The sequence below is a fragment of the Drosophila sechellia genome, chromosome 2L (genome assembly GCF_004382195.2).
Source record: "Drosophila sechellia strain sech25 chromosome 2L, ASM438219v1, whole genome shotgun sequence".
Classification (NCBI taxonomy): domain Eukaryota; kingdom Metazoa; phylum Arthropoda; class Insecta; order Diptera; family Drosophilidae; genus Drosophila; species Drosophila sechellia.
In genome coordinates this window covers 3,061,959-3,080,031 of record NC_045949.1, presented here as the reverse complement: position 1 = coordinate 3,080,031, position 18,073 = coordinate 3,061,959, and the positions used below count along the sequence as shown (strand labels likewise).

The window sequence follows — 18,073 nt, the reverse complement described above, 5'->3', positions numbered from 1 at the left end:
ATACTCATGTCCACAATAAATTTGTGTGCCATGCAAATTTATTCGTCGATTTAATTATATAAATATGGCGCTGAAATCGTTTCAAATGGGCAAATAAGTTTGGTCTTAATTAAATATTAACACGCACACACATTTTATGGCAGCAATTTGAATTAATTGTAGTTCCAGGTGTACTAAAAGCGCAATCAGCATAAACCGGGTGAAATCCAATCAAAAAATATTCAATAAAGTGAAATGAAAACAGACGGCTAGGTAAACCGTAGCATGTGGATAGAAAACCGTCTTTGTGGACTCGCATGAGTGTGGAATGATAAAAAAGTTGTCATTTCAGTGCTTTTTGGTTGTATTTTTTTTTAACAGTGCCCGCTGAACATGAAAGGCGACGATAATAATTGAATTTTTATGGAAAATGGAGGTGTGGTGCTGGAAATTTCCGGCACGGCGAAAGGTGCGGGTGAAACCGGGTTAGAGAGAAGTGGGTTCATAAACGAATCAGGTTGTCTTTAAAGACTGAGTAAAGTGCATTAAATGTGTATTTTAATGGGAATTTTAAGAGCTAACCTAATGCGTTCATTACCGTTTTTAATATTAGTCTTGCCAAATCAAATTACCATCACTTTTTGCAGCACAGAAATCGCCGTGAGACAAATTAAATAAAAACGAATGTGCTGAAAGGTGTAAAAAGCGTGTAACTATCCGCATTTGTTCAGATGTGTGTGTGTGTGTGTGGATATAGGCGGATATATGTGGGTGGTGCACCTGACCACATGATGGCATTATAGCCGGGTGGTGCGGTGTCTCCGGATTGGGTGGTTGTGCGATTTAGTCCGCTTCTCGCACTTTATGTGTCTGTAATTGAAAATTAAGCGCCTGTCATCGGGCCAAGGCAGTAAGTGTTCAGAGCCCGAATGCACTGAGAGAAATCTTAGCTTGTAAATAAAGTATTTCCTTTTTAGAGCTTGCTAGGATATACTATGATAATCAAATAAGTGATAGTATTTAAATGAGTTTTTCCGCTGTGTACTTGTGCTGCATCGGGCTACTAAGCTGCTAGATATGAGGCGTGTCTTTGGGTCACACATTTCCAGATACGGATATACACGGATAGGTGAATCGCATTTCGATTTGCTGCCTGCACTGGGAAATTGCCAACTAACCATGCCGTGCACCCAAATCCCCCGGGTGTCTGTAGCTCTCCATTCCTGCGGTTCCTGCCATGTGCGGTTAATTTGTTTCAAATCAGCTTGGCGAAGAAGGATGACGTGGAACCCGGGTCCTGGCCATGTGGGTAAATAATTTCACCACTTGCCGTGGAATTGGGAGCGCGGACTACGAGGATATAAACCAATTAACTTGTGGCATGATCTGACAACTCGATTGAATAGCCGGGTGTGCAATGAGGAGTATTTGAAATTAAGTCAGTAATGATGTATTGATGACCAAAAAATCGTTATTATTCGCTGATTATTAAAAGCATGTTTTTAATTTTCCAGAGTATCCTCTCAAATCCTTTCCCTCTTGCCAATTCATGCAAATTGAAAGCTTCCGCTAGGAAAACATCCATAAATCATAATGCTCAGAATGGAAATCCCTAGCTGAAATTTGCACTTGCTGAAAGGCAATTGTTTTCCTATTTTTTTGGTTCCCTCGCAAGTGGAAAGACCGAGAAATGGGGAAAAACAACGGAGCACCGAAGGGAAAACAATGGAAACAGAACTTACTAACCCAATTTAACTCCCATGTATATAACTACAATAATAGCAACAAGCGTTGAAAGCGGAGAGTGGGGCGAACCCACAATAGTAACAACAGCACTACTAGAAGCCACTGCGAGAACCAAACACGCGATGCCAGCATAAAATATGAACGAGCAAAAGGCGCAAATAAAAGACGAAAGCGTCTAAAATTACGGAAATACCCGGCCGGGAAAAGTCGGGCGGGGAAAAATGGAGGAAAAGCGCCTCCAAGTCACCGCAGTCGCTAACAAAATACAAGCACATAAATGCGGTCGCTGTGCGGCGTTCATTTTCCTTTGCCGAGGTTACGAACAGCGTTTTCCCTCAAATAAACGAAAACTCTACGTTCGGCTTAAATGTACGGAAAGTTTGGGGCCTTTCGTCCTGAATGAAAGGATTATTTTCATGTCCGTACTTAGTCTTAATTATATAAGATTTTGTATACAATTTGAAAATAAGGAGCTTAAATTCGAAAATATTTACCCTTTACCTCGACATTAAGTCATAGAATTCAATCTTATGAAAGGAAAAAGAATATAAATGTATCCCTTTAACTTTTCCCCATACAATAAGTAATATTAAAACCGAAATCAGTGGGTAATTAATATTTGTACCTCTTTCTTAACTTGCATTCAGGGTATCAGCTAACTTCATTGCTTTAAATACCTTGTAAGTGACAAGAAAATGAATTTTCGGAGCCGGGATTGTCTTGGGCAGACATTTTGTGCGTTTAGCAGGGAATTCCGAGTTAAATATTATGCTCGGTGAATAATTCTACCAGTTGCGCCATAAAGCACTCAGAGGTAGCCAAGTTGGACAGTGTGAGGGTTAAGGGGCCTGCTGGGCCCAAGACAAACTAAGGGTTAGGCCACAGGCGTCCGTTTTAATGCCCATTATAATTATGTGTGCATGTGTGCGTGGCGCACGAAGCTTTTATGGCCTCTTCCCTGAAAACAACGAGCAAAATCAGAACAAAAACAAGCTTACTTAATGACTTGCACCTTCTTCTTCCCACTTGTGTAACACGTCGCATTTCATGCCCCACGTTGGGCGCCACAACAAATGTTTATGAATCGTATACGAGTGTGAGTGAAAGCTCTGTACACCTGAGGTGCTGACACAACTCGGTTGCAGTGCATTTAATAGACTCAGCGTGCAAATTACACCACAAAATGTGTGTATGATGGAGGTGCAAAAAAAATGTAGCACAGTTCGAGGTTAGTCAACTCTGCGCGGAGTTCAGAGCGTTAAAGCCGGTGATATCACCGCAAATGAATGCTTAATTTGAATGTCCTTGGAACAGTAATAGAAGGGGAAGTACTTCATAGAATTCATATTTTATTTAAATTTTAATTTCATTTAATACATTTTCCCCTGACATTCTAAACTGACTAAATCGTATTATTTTGTTACGTTCTACATTTCGTTTAATGATTACGACTTGTTTGCCTTGCGTAGAAAGCTGATATTCTCAAAGACTTTAAGCCAGTCATTAAATATGTAGCATACTTTTGAGAGCGTCGCACGACCTTCGTCCTTGTGTCCCTTTTCTTCTGCTGTCCCTTCGCTTCATTCGAGCATAATTGAAAAGGATCGGTGAAGGGTGTGGGGAAAGGAAGGATAATGGGGGAAGGACAAAATGCAAACCAAAGCTAGGTAGAAAGATGAAAGGCTTACAAAGCGTTTGACTGCTGGCCTGAGTCTAAAATGTGTGTGCACCAAGGCCAGCGAACATCCTGCATCCTGCACTCAGACACAGACAGATATCCTGGCGACCTTCACAGAACTATGCAAAGCAGCTGCCAAGGGCTACATAAAATGCTCGGAAAAACAATATAAAATTGAGGGAAACGTATGCTATCTTTTGTGCATGAAAATCTTATTTATGCGCTTTGGCATATGTTAGATCACTGGAATGGTTTATTAACTAGATTATACCGAACTTTCAGAATTTTAATGCAATTATTTCTGTCCAGAAACCCGGGCATTATCTTAAGCCACAAACTTGAGGGGTTGATCTGCGGACTACAGCATAGGTCAAAAGTCGAGCTGCATATTTATTTTCCCCCATCGCCAGATGCAATTGCATTGCTGGGAAAGTTTTTTCAACCAAAAGTTCAAAGTGAAAACTATGTGAGCTGAATTTGCAATGCGGCAAACTGAGAGAGCAAAGAGAAAAAAGCATCAATATTTTTTGTCTAGTAGAATTTACCATTTTCACTGCAGTCAAGTGCAAATTACAAAGTTACTAAAACAACGCAAAAACATCGATGAAGCAGCAAAAGAATTAAAAACTATTTTTGCAATTTCTCCAGCTTTCTAGTAAGATACTTGTTGTTCGAAATGATGCAAAAAGTTTTTGGTAGTTAATTTTTGGCAAACAATTTAAGGCATTATCACAGACTTTGGTAAAGTTAAAGCAAGCTCAGTTTAAAAATTGCGAATTCCGTTTGATTCATGTCTTGTACGATAAGATGGTTTTCAAATGATTTAACTCGCAATCACAGGGAAATAATTCATAAAATATCAAGAAGCCAAGGAGAAGCCTTTTTCGTTTTGCGAGAGAAAAACTATTTCTCATTTGCATAAATTTCAGCCAGCTTGCCCCCGTTCGCTGGCCAAATCAAAATCATATGGAAATTGAAATCAAATTTCCAGAGCACTTGAGGGGAATCCCAGCTGACTCGGCAAATGTCCATCTGCAATGAGTTGCTGTCACACTTTCCACAACTTTTACTCTGCCTGACTGTGTTTTTTTTTTCAACTGAGCCCCCTTCGTTTTGTGTCGGCGACAGTTTGAAAGGCTCAAATTGCAGTCGATAGTTGACCCAAATGCCCAACCCATTCCGCCCCTCGCCACGCCCCCAAAAAAAAAGCTGTCACGAACGGAGACGAAAAAGAAAAACCAAACTGACACACACACAAACGCCGAAAGTTTGGGGAAAAGTGCGAAATTCAGAGGGGAAACGAAGTGGAAAAGATAAATTCTAGCATTTTCCCTTTTCTGATTGAACTACCTAAAATTTATTATATTAAACTTGAGTATATAAATATTTGTATTTAAGTCATATTATAGTTCCCCAATAGCTATATAGCTAGATATAATTCCACACAATAACCGAAATCTGCCACTTTCTGCGAAAGTGAAAACTGGAATGACAGATATATACGTTTTGTGCAACTCATGGCTTTTTTCGCCTTCGTTTGTCATTCTGCAATGGTGCAGCGCATGTAACTGTCAAAGTTCGGGGCAACACAAACTTGAGTTGCTATATATCTCGCACTCTGCCCCGCTCTCCGCAGTCCATATATCTCTAATCTTTTTGCCTTTTTCTCTACTGACAGACAACTGCGGGCTTCTATGTGACATTGTTTACCTTTGCCAACACCCCAAAAAAAGAAAATGATTTACGATTTGAGTTCTGTGCGCTGGGAAAACATTGTCATTTCATTTTGGCACTAGACAAGGCTAACGAGTACTGGGGAAAATAATAACAAAACGTAAGCGGAAAGCAGAGTGCAGCTCCGTAGAGCTTAGGCGAAAACGTGACCACGTGGCGTATGAGAAACGAGATATGAAAGGGCTAATATTGTCAGAACGGGCTAATTTTTAGGTATGCAACCAAAAGGGAAACAAATATGAATATTTAATAGGGTTGGAAGATCTCTTGCCATGATATACATACCACAAAATATACATACAAAAATATCAATATGAGTTTAGAAAACTGAACGTTACTGATATAAAATGGGTTTTGTGTTAGTAATGATTTTCCAGGACTTTTTCTCTAAGTCCTTTAAACAAAATTATGAGTGCTGACACATGTTCGACCCACAGGAGAAAACCAAGTGGGTTGCTAAAATCTTGTTTACAGTACACAGCCAACATTTCCAGCTAAAAAACCGCACTTGGGCCACATGTGTGTGCGATGTCCGTAAATGCATTACGACAATTTCAGGCAACCGCAGAGAACTAAAACTAAAACTGAACAATGACGCAAACAGTTCCAGACTGGCCCAAATGCACCCCAACCGATGGTAGAATAACTAACGCAGCAACAATGACAATGAACACAACCGCAAATGTTCATCAGCTTCATTATTGTCAACAATTTTCTCTCGGAAAATGCCATTAGCAATTGCACGGAAAATTTCACATTTTTTGCTGCATTCTATGTTTAATTATGTGAAATGGGAGATTCCAATACCATAAAAGAGATTAAGTAATATTGACATTTTAATGGGTATTGGTATAATAGAGAACTGAATTTGGCAGCAATTAAAGTACAAAGGGAATATTTCTAAAATTTATTAAATGAATGTTAATGATAATTTTAAAGGGGTTACATAATTATAAGAAACCAGTGAAAACCCTTTCACTTTCACACTTCAATTATAGAAACCATTAAGTATATTGACCGGCAATCAAGGATGTGTGCTTACCATAATAACGAAAGATTGCCACCAAGTGCTATTTCTATTACACGGAGTTCCGACCTTGATTGATGTGTTGCTGGCTTGGTTTCCAGCTCACACGGTTGCAATTCCATTAACCGGAGCGGTTTTCCTTGGCTTTTCCCAGCCCCCTCATCCATTGACCACAACAAATTGCGCATACGCCGTGTTGCACTTGTCCGAATGGCGGCAGAGGCAACAGTGCGATAATATTTCTCATCTTATTCAGAATGCATAGAGTTGGCAGAAGGTGGGCGAGGGAAACAACATGCTTTGGAATCAATCGCAAATGCAATTTACAAAATTGATTGGGGACGAAAATGAAGACACGAATGCAGCAAGAAATGATGATGAAGATGAGAAGGGGGGCACAGCCTTTCAGAAAATAGATGCCCCATAGAAAGGCCGTGGGGCATAACAACTCGTGTTGCAGCAAGCGATTTACATTTTAAATTTTCGTTGCTCCAAAAAACTTGCAATGTCAAGGAGAGCGGAGAAATATATAGTATGTACGCAGATCCTTGCTCGAGTTGCACACTTGATAAATGTCGTCGTCTTCGGATTGTCCTTCCCTTCGGTGTGGTCCTGTTCTGTTCTGTGCTGTTCCCTGGGGCATAATAAATTATGCCCAAATGCTTCTTACATACCAAATGGAAGCATATTCTAGACGATTTCTATTAGTTCCTTTGGGTTAAAAATGTCGTAACGAAACGTATTCGAATTGTGTGTGCTTAAGCTAAGTTAACTTGTCTATTTTGGAGAAGAGCAGGGAAATGAATATAAATTCAAGTTACTTTTCAGTTCAGTGAATGCACAATTTACAAATCGACTGATGACTTATGTTCAATTTTAATAAGTACTAAAAGTGAATTTCTTGCAATAAATAGCAATGAATGCAATAACCTTTAAAATGGCTGCCTGAATGAATCCAATTCCCTTATAATCCAGCTTTAATCCTCTTACTATATTTCTCTATAATCTTAAGCAGCTTAGCCACATGCGATTTTCCTTGGAGACGCATTAATTAGAGCTTTATGTCGTCAAAACTTAATTACAACATTAAATAAATCGTAAACTCTTGGGCGAGCACACAATGGAAATTCCTTTACAGCAATCATGAAGAACACGTTTACACAACACTTGAGCAGTTTTCCCATCTCTTCGCCAGTGTTTACACGAATTAAAATGGAAAACTGGGGCTTTTCTTGCTACCTACTGCGTTGTTCTGACCTTTGAGTTCTTCTCCCCGGGGCCTCTTTAATCAAAGCCTGGCAGTATACTATATGTTCTTCGTTCAGCTCGGCCGATTTGAAACTTTAAACCAGGGTAATTTCTTTACTCTTTGAGCTCAGCCTTAACGGCTGCCACTTGAAACTAGTCAAGATGCACATAAATCTGATCCAGCCAATGGATACAGAAGGACAGTATCTAGTGCGAAATATATATGGCTGGACGGGAAGGAACATTAATTGTCTGCTTGACAGCGGAAGAACGAGAATAGGTCTATAAAAGTGATTTAATTTTTACGCACGCCGGCAGCTGGCGCGTCTGGAAAAACTCGGCAAAAATCATAAACAACAAATGATGGTCTAGGAGAAGTCGCAGCTTGTGGCACACATCTCGCAGAGATATTAAAAAGGTTACGCCGCAGACATTTCGGCGACTTATCGAGGCGCCAACTGCCGCAGCGCATTAAAGTATGCTACAAAAATGGCCTGCAGCTGCGCAATGTTTCTTTTCGGTCGGATTGGCTCTTTTTTATTGCTCGGCAAAGTATGCAAAGTATTTTGGACGGCTGCTCCCATCTAATTGCAAATGCTTGCCACACTCTACTCGCCGGTGTCCTTGTTGGTGCATCCTTGTAGCTTCTCGTTGTCCTGCACGAGATAAACCGCTTAGTGTCTCTGATGATGGATACGAGCTAATGGCTTGTGAAAATGTTTTCTTTTTTGTAGCTCCCCGAGTGAAATAAACAGGGAGCCGGCAACTTTAGTTTCCATAAGTTGATTGAGCTCGATTCTGGATGAACGTAGGTGGCTGGGTGGTAAAAAGTCATTAGGGTAGTTTACCGAGTATGTGCTCCTAAAGCCATACAAGTGGCCTGGAGTTCTTCTACATGCGAAATATGAAGCACGAAAATGCATTTACTACGAAAATGCTTACATTCGTAGAGTGACTGTATAGAATGTATGCTTGAAAAGCTAGGATAACAGCATTGGAAAGTAAATATTTGTATATAATTTAAGTTTTGTTTGCCGAAAGACCGAACCTTTCAATGATTTTGCTATTGTTATATAAAAAACCAACTTGTTACTTACTTAGTCCCCTTGTGTAGTATTTACTTTATTTATGGTCCGTGCATAATGGGGTATCTAGATTTCTAATATGCATATCAAATGAAATCACAGCCAAGGCTATTCGGATAAAGTACTTTCCTTCCAATCGATTGAGAGCGGGGGGGAATCATTCAATAAATGTTAAACCAGTTCAGCATTATTTCCCCCCTTTCCTCACTTGCCTTTTCATAACCTCGACAATCGCTATTGATTGAAGGGTGGGGCTGGATTTGGCGAAAGGGGGCCCCAAGTTGGCAATGCAAATTATTCATGCATAAGCTCTGAACACAAACACAAGCAGCCGTTCTTGGGAATTTCATGTACTACTAGGAGTAGAAAATCGGCTCCCTTCGCCAGACGCTATTAATATCGATGGAAAAATGAAGTTTTATGGTGGACAAGGGGCGGTACGCTGGGCTATCTATTATAATTCTCCCATAGAAATCGATAAATTTTTATTCGGTTCCGCTCAGCTCTTCCTCTTCCCCTTCCACTTCCACTTCCGCTGCTTTGTCATGACTACAGGACATGCGTTTGCGCTTAACCCACATGCAACTGCTGGTTGCTCGGTGGTGAGGTGGTTGTGGCGGTGACACTCCATGGTGGTGGCAGGTTCACTCTGTATTCCACCCCCGATTTCCCGGATTCCATGGGTTGCACCACCGGCACTCAGTCGCCTTCTGTCGCTTTGCTGTGTCAGTATTTATTTGTGTTTCAACCGATGCGTGTCCTCATTGTGTCGTATCCTTTTTGTCCTCGCTGGTAAACACACACGTTGTTGTTGTGACAAATATTTGGTGCATCGAGTCGATTGCTACTCAATTTTTTCTTGTCCAGAAGGTATTGCAATATAGTTTATTAAGATATATTTAGAGAAATAGTTGATTTGTAACTGCAATATAAAGTTAATTACGAAGCATACCGTATTGGTATTCCAAATTAAAGGATCGAAATTTCCGGGCAATTCGTTTAATTAATTGTTTTCGCTTGAATTGGCGGTTCAGTAAGCCCCATAATTTACCGCTTAATCGGAATGTTTGCTTCATTATCCTGCGCACGAATGCCCCAAGGACTCGACTCATATTGCACTGCCAAAAGGTCATTATGCAAATTCCCCAGCGTGCTTATCGATAACATTTCATATCCCAGAAGCAGCTGCTCCAGCTTCTCGGTTATCGTGCCACATTCGAATAATTATGGCCACATATGGTGGCGTTGACTGCGAAAGGAGCAGTTCCTTGGGCGCCCTCGTCCTTTTGGCGGAAACTTTTGTGCAGTTTGCACTTGATAACAATCGGCACTCGGTTGGGGCACAGGATGGCGCAAACTTTCACGCGAAAAGTTCAAGGACACTGAATGGGCCGGAATGGGTGTGGCAGCCACATTGTAGATTTTATTTCCACATCCCTCTCCACCAAATCACAAAAGTTCGGGACGCAGGCGGCCTGTGTAAACTGCCATCGAGTGCATTTCATATTGTGTGGCATGCAGCAAATTTCAGCGCCTCAGTAGCCCCAAAAAATAGAACCCCGGATGAGGATGAAGAAACTTTTCCTTGTTAGTCTAAACGTTTGCAAAGTTTGCGGTCGGATATTGTTTGGCAAGCATTTAGCACATTAAACTAACTTTTCAGGCCGATGGTGTCGATGATATGGGGCGAATATAAATTGGTTTTCCAAAAAGTTCTCTCTATTTGCCATTTACATAATGGAATACAAAATGAAATTAGCCCTAGTCCTGCGGGTCTACGCTTTCAATTTGTAATTTTCTATTAAAACTTGAAATAAGGTATTGTTACAGGTAGCAAGGAAATACACTATGTGCTTTTTGGCTTCAAAAGTCCCTTGGATCGCAAATACCTCACGATGAACGGTGTGGTGCCCAATGTGATGCTGATTCTGGCTGGCGCAAAGATTTTGTGAACGGCAAAGGCCACAACAAAAGTGCTTCCTGCGGCAACTTTCTCCGCAACCGCCGATGAACCCATACCGAGGTATTCCAGTACGGGCACCAGGTTTATTCCACTGGAAACAAGAGCATAAAAGCCTCCAAGAGAAATGACGGAAATGACCACATGAAAGACCACAATGGTTGCTCCATACTCCTTGAATGCCCGCTTCAGTTGTTCCCTTTTGGTCAACTTTAAGGTCGTTGCGGTGCCCGTGGAGGCGGATTCGGTACTATAGTTTTGCTTAAAGCATCCTCCATGTTTCGTCCAGTTCATGTCTTGAGATGAACATTTGTATTCCTGTCTTCCTTTGATTGAAATAGGTTTTTTTGTTCCACTTATGTAGTTTTGCATTAGGGCAGCGGAGTGAAAGAGATGAACAGGTGACATCGTCTTGAGTTGATTAAGCGCAAACCCATAAGGCAAACGGGCTGCAAGAAGCACACATGTCTTCCCCGACTTTGGAAACATTTTTTCGTAGTTTGTAGAAATTCCTAAATAAAGATTACTATTTCTAAGAAATTTCCTAGATTTTATCTGTGAACGAAAAAACTAAGAAGCCCTGAAAGATGACGAGAGATTTTAGGATTAATCGTAATCGTAATGTAATGACAACATTTCTTCAGAGTCCCTCTTATCTATCATGTAGCACAAAGTTTTCCCCCTGTTATAATTTTCTCCCTAACGTGTACGTGCATAATTAGCTGGCTGTGTAGTAATGTCCCCGTAATGATATAAATTCATTATACCCATGACGCCCCTATTTTTTCATCCCCCTCGCGCTACCATAAACAGTTCAGCGCGCCCATAAAGTTTTTCCAAAAGTCGTTGCTGCTTTTTTCCTTATTTGATTAAAATGCAATTAGCTGTGAGGGGTTGAAAGGGATATATGTACTCCACACAAAAAAGGGAGCTGTAAAGTTTCGGTGACATCAGCAAAAGGATTTTGGCTTTTTGGGAGAGAAACCACCCCGTTTCTGGATACTGCTTTAAAGTGCGTTGAACTGGTGCCAAGTGGAAACGCCCCACTGAACTACTTTGCACCATATTGGCCACTGCCAAAAAGTCTGAGCACGTGCTGAATGCGGATAGCTGAACAGATCTATGCGGCGCCAACGCGACAGGCTAATACACAAGAAAAAAATTAAAGTATGCGCCAATAATTCGATATAAAGAAAATACAATAGGTTCTCCTAAAATCGCCTTCAAATCGTATATTATTAAAAAATGGTCTGAGAAACTTTTTAAACCTTCGATTTGATATATTTATATTTTTTTTTTCAAAGTGTACTAAGTCGAGGTCATGGAAAATCCTAGTGAAGGGAAATCAGGAGGATAAGGCGCACACCATCTGGAGTAATTTGTGTGCAGAAAGCGTCTCTTCTGATTTTGCACTTAATTACGCGTTTTCTCTTTTCTTACAGGATCCGGCCACAACTCGCATTCCCCGCCTGGATGGCGTCTCCCGCCTTCCGAAGCCGAGTACTTTTGGCCTGGCCAGCAGCAGTGGCAGCACCACCAACAGAACCACCACCACCAGCACCACCCAGCACATACGACCACCGACGAGCGCACCCAAGGCCACTCAGATATTCCGAGCACCCGGCGATCCTGCCAAGCCGCGTCCCGCCAGCTCGTATGCCCCATCTTCAGCCGCTCTGCGGGATTTGGGCAGCAGTCTGAAGAAGAGCGCCAGTGGAGAGCGGATAAACAATGCGGTGAGCCTGCTCAGCAAGCGGACCACCACCGTCCTGAAGAAGTACTTCAGTCCCAAGTCGAGCGCCAGTGCAAATGCAGTGATGTCCAGTCCATGCGACATGACGAGCTCACTGCCAGTAACCCCACTTCCGGTGGGGAAACGTGGAATGGTGTCGAACGATCAGTTGACCAGCAGCACGCCGATGCCCCTCTTGAGATCCGAGACCTTTGTCTGCGAGGACGAGGAGCAGTCGAACCGAATGAAACTGGAGAGCACTCGATTGTCCACCTTTGGACGAACCATGGACATCGATTCGCCAGTGCCAAATGAAACCAAAGTCCTGATCAGAGACGGCACGAGAATTATGAAGGGTTCACCCTCGACGGATATCACTCAGATAGTGAGACCCGCTCAGAAAACACCATTGATGACATTCTGCTCATTGGATACCACTCATGAAATGACAGTGTGTTCGAGAAATAACGCAACACACTCGGTTAACTCGTCGGGAATAATGGGTAGAACAATGCCAGTTATTCCGGCCAAGGATGCCAGCAGAACAATGTCTGCCAATTCTTCGGGATTTGGAAATCTTACGAAAGTTGTTGGGGGAGTTGGAAATATCACCCAAACTTTGGAGGCAGCAGGAAATATCACAAAAACGTTTAAGGGAGCTGGAGATCTCACGAGAACGGTTGAAAAAGAATCTAGTATAAGTAAGACTTTTGAGGTGGCAGCAAATTGCACTCAAACATTTACAAGAGGAGTAAATCTCACGAGGACAATGAATGATAAGAATGAAGAAGTCTCTAGGACAATAGACAAAGGACGAAGTACTACAAAAACCATACAAGCTGGACAAAATTTAACCATAACAATGGACGCAGCATCCAATCTTACAAAATCCATTGATAGAGGAGCCACATTGACGAATCGAGGGACGAATCTAACCAAATCCGTCATTGAACCAGGCGACTTCACAAAGGTGATCCACCAAGGAGCCAATTTAACCCTGAGCATGGATCAGTTACCCCTGCTGGAACACATATCCATGCCATCTGGCTTGGACATTCTGAGTTCCAAGTGTTCCGGCAACGTTGAGAAACTGGGCCAGGAAACGGACGACGCGCTGGACGTGACGTTAACCAGTTTGGCACCGGACAAGACCAACATGAAGTTGCCGTTGAACTCCACGCTCAACACTGAAAGATTGCTGGACATCAGTGCGTTGCAGTCGCCAAGGCACATCCAGTTGTTGAACCTAACCCAGGAACTGGAGAGAGGAACTCCAAGCAGGGTCCACCTTCAGTCGGCGCGAAGATCCATTCCCCAGCACTCGCTGCTGTGCCTATCGCCCCAGTCGGCAACCACAACGCCGCATGGAATGAGAATAATGGGTCAAGCTACTCCGCAGCCAGTTCATCTGCTATCACCCCTGTTGAAGCAGGCACAAAGTGCCCTGGTTTTGCCTACTCGAACACCAGATGGTGACATCACCATGGATGGCAACGGAGCTCTGGACAATACACTAACCTCCACATCGGTTAGGGGTCGGACCCGCTACAGCTTCGGACTTGATTTGCCAGACACCACGCTGGACTGCTCCATCGAATTGGTGGACAACTCGTTTTCCTCCTCAACCCAACTGCAGCAATTGCAACAGCAGCTTTTGAAGAAGCAGAGCTCCTTTGATCTGGACGAGAGCTTGGGCATCCTTACGCCTGATCAGATGAAGGATTTCCTGGACTCTCCACACAACAATCTTATGCACAATCTGGAAATGATCAGGATGCATCATCCGAATCTCCTGCAGTTGAGGATGGAGCAGACGCCATCGCCGGAGGAACTGCCTCTGGATCCCATTGAGATTAAATCCGAGATTGTCAAGCAGGTGGAGGCGTCCCAGAACCAGGTGAACGCCTCGCAGCACTCGAAGCTGAGCAACAGCTTCATAACGAGCGTGACCAGTGTAACCAGTTTGGATACGGGCTACCAGGGCGATGGTGAGATGTCGCGCCCCGCTTCTCGCGGAGCTTGTGATCATTCCCCTAGCAATGGACCCCATTTGGGCCGAGTGAGTCGCCAGCCCAGCTTCCCTCCTCCGAATCCGGCTCCTTTGAGACGTCAGGATCCCATGACAGACTCGGATTTCTTCACTGAATCCGACGCGGATGATGTACTGCATCGCGGCGATCGCCGTGCCCAGGTGATCGATGGCCAGTTGTATGGCCCAGACATGATGCAACCGAGTGCCTCCGTGCCCCAGATGGAGGATTCATGCATGGAGTCATCGGGTATTTTCACGGACGTCGAGAATCGCTGCGACGAGGAGATGCGCCAGCCGGAACTGGAGTTGGATGTCGATATGGACATGTCGCCAGATGACTCCTCGCAGACGATGCGCAAGGGTGAGATATTATCATTTATTACGAAGTTTTATCTGATATATAAACGTGTAGTGACTATGATATTCAATACTTTTGATGAGCGCGTCCGATGCTAATGCCCTCTCTCTCCCTTCTCCTAGGTCAAGGTCAGCCCACTCCCACCCAACAGCAGCAGAATCAGCTGGCCCCCCAGCAGCGCCCGCCCAGCAGCTGTCTCTCCTCCTCCTCGGCGGCCACCACGCTCTCCCAGTCGCTCTCCAACCGCACCTCGTACTGCAGCGTCGACGGCGGCAGCGCCCGAAGTTTTTGCGGCGACGAAGCTTTCGCAGCGGGACGATCGCCGACGACGACGGCGGCAGCAGCAGCGGCGGCGCTCTCAGTTCAGAAAACCACCTCGCCGCGTCCACACGCATCGCTGTCGTCGCTCTGCACGGTGGAGAATTTCCGCGGCTCCGTTTCCTCGAACTCATCGATCGCCTCTCCCAAGTCGTGGAAGTCATCGGTTACCAAGACCTCTGCTGGCAAATCGCGCGTTTTGAAATCGCCAAAATCCCCAAAATCACCCAAATCGCCGCTAAATCGCAAGGCGCACACCCCAAACAAATGGGATGCCGTGATGAATAAGATCGCTAGCAATAAGTCTCTGATCAAGACAAACTACAACGATGTAAAGTCAAAGGTGTCGACCACACGGATCATGACCCCGGCTTCCGGTTCGAGTCCGGTTTCCGGTTCCGGTTCGGGCTCCGTTTCGCGTACCGCTTCGAGTCCGCGCGCCAGTCCCAGTGTGAGTGCCAGTGCCCGGCGTTCGCCCTCGGTCACGCCCAAAGTGCCGCCCAAGGTGCTTCTGGCCAAACGACCGAGCAGCAGCAGCGGCAAGGTCAATGCCACGCCCTCGCCGCCCCCACACGCGACCCCGCCAACACGGCAGCCACTGGATAAAGGCTCAGTTGGTGCCGGGTCGGTGGGTGGTGGTGGCGGCCGTGCGGGGAAGACACCCAAGTCGCCCACCTCCCCCACTACACCCACCACGCCCACATCGCCGCCCGCCAAGAGACTCCAGTCGAGCCTCGTCAGTCGGTAAGTGATCACTGATAGGCGATACTATTTGATTTATTTCGGAAAGATAATGGTGTGACAATCAGCTGTTACGTTTATGGGCATGTAGATCCATAGGAACTTGGAGGTATATATCATCATAAATCAATCCATCACAGAAGGGCATTCGTATGCCCCCCAAAACCCAAAGTTTTCATCGTTGCTTTAAGCATATCTCTTGCATACTTTCTTATCGCGACCAGAGCTTATCAATCTTCCACCTTATCACACCAGTCTTTGTTGATGGACTTTTTGCGTTTGTTTTGGGCGCTCCACATTTCGAAGCAGTTTCGATAGGCCAATCGAGTGGCCATTTACACACCTGTCTTAATGAGTTCAGGGTCGTTTGACTTGGGTAGTGCGTTGAATAGATAGCGTAGATTGCACCCAGGTCTTTAAATAATTCATCAAGCATTTCGATTCACTTTGAAATTCAATGAGTTATGAGCGAGGAATAAGTAAGTAGTTGTGGAAAAATGAGAAATGGGGCGTGCCTTTCGCCCATTACTATCTGAACTTTCTCAAAAGGTGCGAATACATTTGCCACATCTCAGTTTGACGTCACTTGGCGGTGTGGGCTAATAAATAAATAAATAGGCTTAATTAGATGGGTAATTTATCGAAATGCGTAGGAGGTAAGCAGACTAAATCCAAATAAACATTAATTAGTTTCCACTTAGATTGAGTGAATTATTCAGCAGTGTAGAGAAAGTCAAGTGCGCCAAAGTGCGTAGTTTATTAAACATTTAAGCAGGAATTAGTTGAATGCGATTTATTATCTCTATATAATAGATTCCTGTATAGAGCGAACTATCCATGCTAATTTCACAGTTTTTGCGCTGTTTCGTCATGTGGACACAAATCTCGCTTGCGGTTGTCGAAATGATAATTTCGGTTCCCTAGGTGCATGCATTATACAAATTAAAACCAAAGTCACACAAACAAACGGGCGAGTTAAATACCACCAAAGTTTGACTTTTTAACTGGAGAGGGTTGAGTGCCGAAAGCAACCCACAAATTGTTCACAGACCCAAGAGAAAGCAGAACTAATTTCCATTTAAATATATACATTTTTGTTTTCGCCCAGGTCTTTCCTGTTTTGTTATTTTTCTCGCAGTTCAGCTAACATGCAAAACATTTTCAATTACAAATTTTTCCGCAACGCAGCGGCAGGGAAAATAAACAGCTTACAAATTAACAAGGCCCAAACCAAAGCTTGTCTCTAAAAATTATCATCTTTCGTCTACAGTTTTGTTGTATTTTTATTTACATGACGAACGCCCATAAAAATGCATTAGATAAGAGATTTTCATCTTGGGTTAGCCACGATTCGGGGAATTACATGTAGTTGCTAGTTAGCTGTTGTTTTTTTTTTTTTACCGCGACTTTTCTTTAATTTCAATCTGATGTTGATCTATAATTGAACAAGCCAAACCCGCAAGGCAAAATATATATATACTTATCATCTGAGCCGGCAATAACAAACCGAGCAATGTGAATGTATCTTTGAGTGTGTGCTTTGTTTGACTCTCGATTCCGATTCCAATTCCGATTCCGATGAGCGTGAGTGTGTGAAAAACGCCCAAGCTCAAGCTCAAAGCGAGTTAATTTGAGTCAACTGGTATGCTAATATATGTATATGCGTTTGAATATCCATGCGACCAAGGTGTGGATGTAGCTTTGGTTTTTATTTCGAATTGCATTTGTCGGCAAATTACGTAGATTAGTGTATTGTTCTCCAGTAATGAGAGAATTTGTGGTGCCGAGAATTTTAAGCGAGGTTTCAGCTTTAGTTATTTAAATGGGAATTAAAAGCGAGTCTTTAAAGTGACATCAATAATGTACATTAGGTCATATCTACTATTGTGCCTAACCTTATAACCAATTTTCATGTATCGTGAAAAAAGCTGACAAAAATAAGGCAAATAAAGAGGGAAATATCTCAAAACGAACACATGTTATCAGCCATGGCGAACAACGTATAACTTGTAGATAAACAAAGCAAAGAGCCCAAAGCTGGCCCAAAAAAAATCATAAATTTCGACAAGGTCAACAGAAATACCAGCAATTAGACAGGCACACGAAAAAATTACGATCTCCGGATATGAAAAACTTCAAACTCAAATTCAACGGCCACTGAAATGCAAATATTGGTTTTGGGTCTAGAAATAGATGGGGCATTTCCTCTGGCTGGAATCAAAATGAAAAACAGGAGAGTGATGAAAACTGGGAAGGGGGATCAAATTGGAAATCGAACATTAGTCAGGCATAAAAACAATTTCTGCCTTGTAAGCGGATTCATTAACACGTGCATGTGAAACTTGGGCTTTTTCTTATGTTTTTTTTTTCTGTCAGGCAGTTAAAAAGATTTTTATGTTGAGAAGTCATAAACAAATGTCTGATAAGCTACACAA

General features: G+C 43.2%; 2 protein-coding genes across 2 annotated transcripts in view; one reads left to right on the top strand and one right to left on the bottom strand.

Moving 5' to 3' along the window:
• LOC6613202 (filamin A-interacting protein 1-like) overlaps positions 1–18,073 on the top strand; it is a 70,805-nt gene that overhangs the window by 4,816 nt on the left and 47,916 nt on the right. The window contains exons 2-3 of the mRNA XM_032727481.1: positions 11,900–14,582; positions 14,702–15,641. Of these exons, the coding sequence (XP_032583372.1) occupies positions 11,900–14,582; positions 14,702–15,641 (3,623 nt within the window). The remainder of the gene's footprint in view (positions 1–11,899; positions 14,583–14,701; positions 15,642–18,073) is intronic.
• LOC6613207 (protein FAM210B, mitochondrial) lies at positions 10,186–11,078 on the bottom strand. The gene has a single exon (XM_002037651.2). The coding sequence runs from the start codon at positions 10,944–10,946 to the stop codon at positions 10,344–10,346; it is 603 nt and encodes a 200-aa protein (XP_002037687.2). The 5' UTR covers positions 10,947–11,078; the 3' UTR covers positions 10,186–10,343.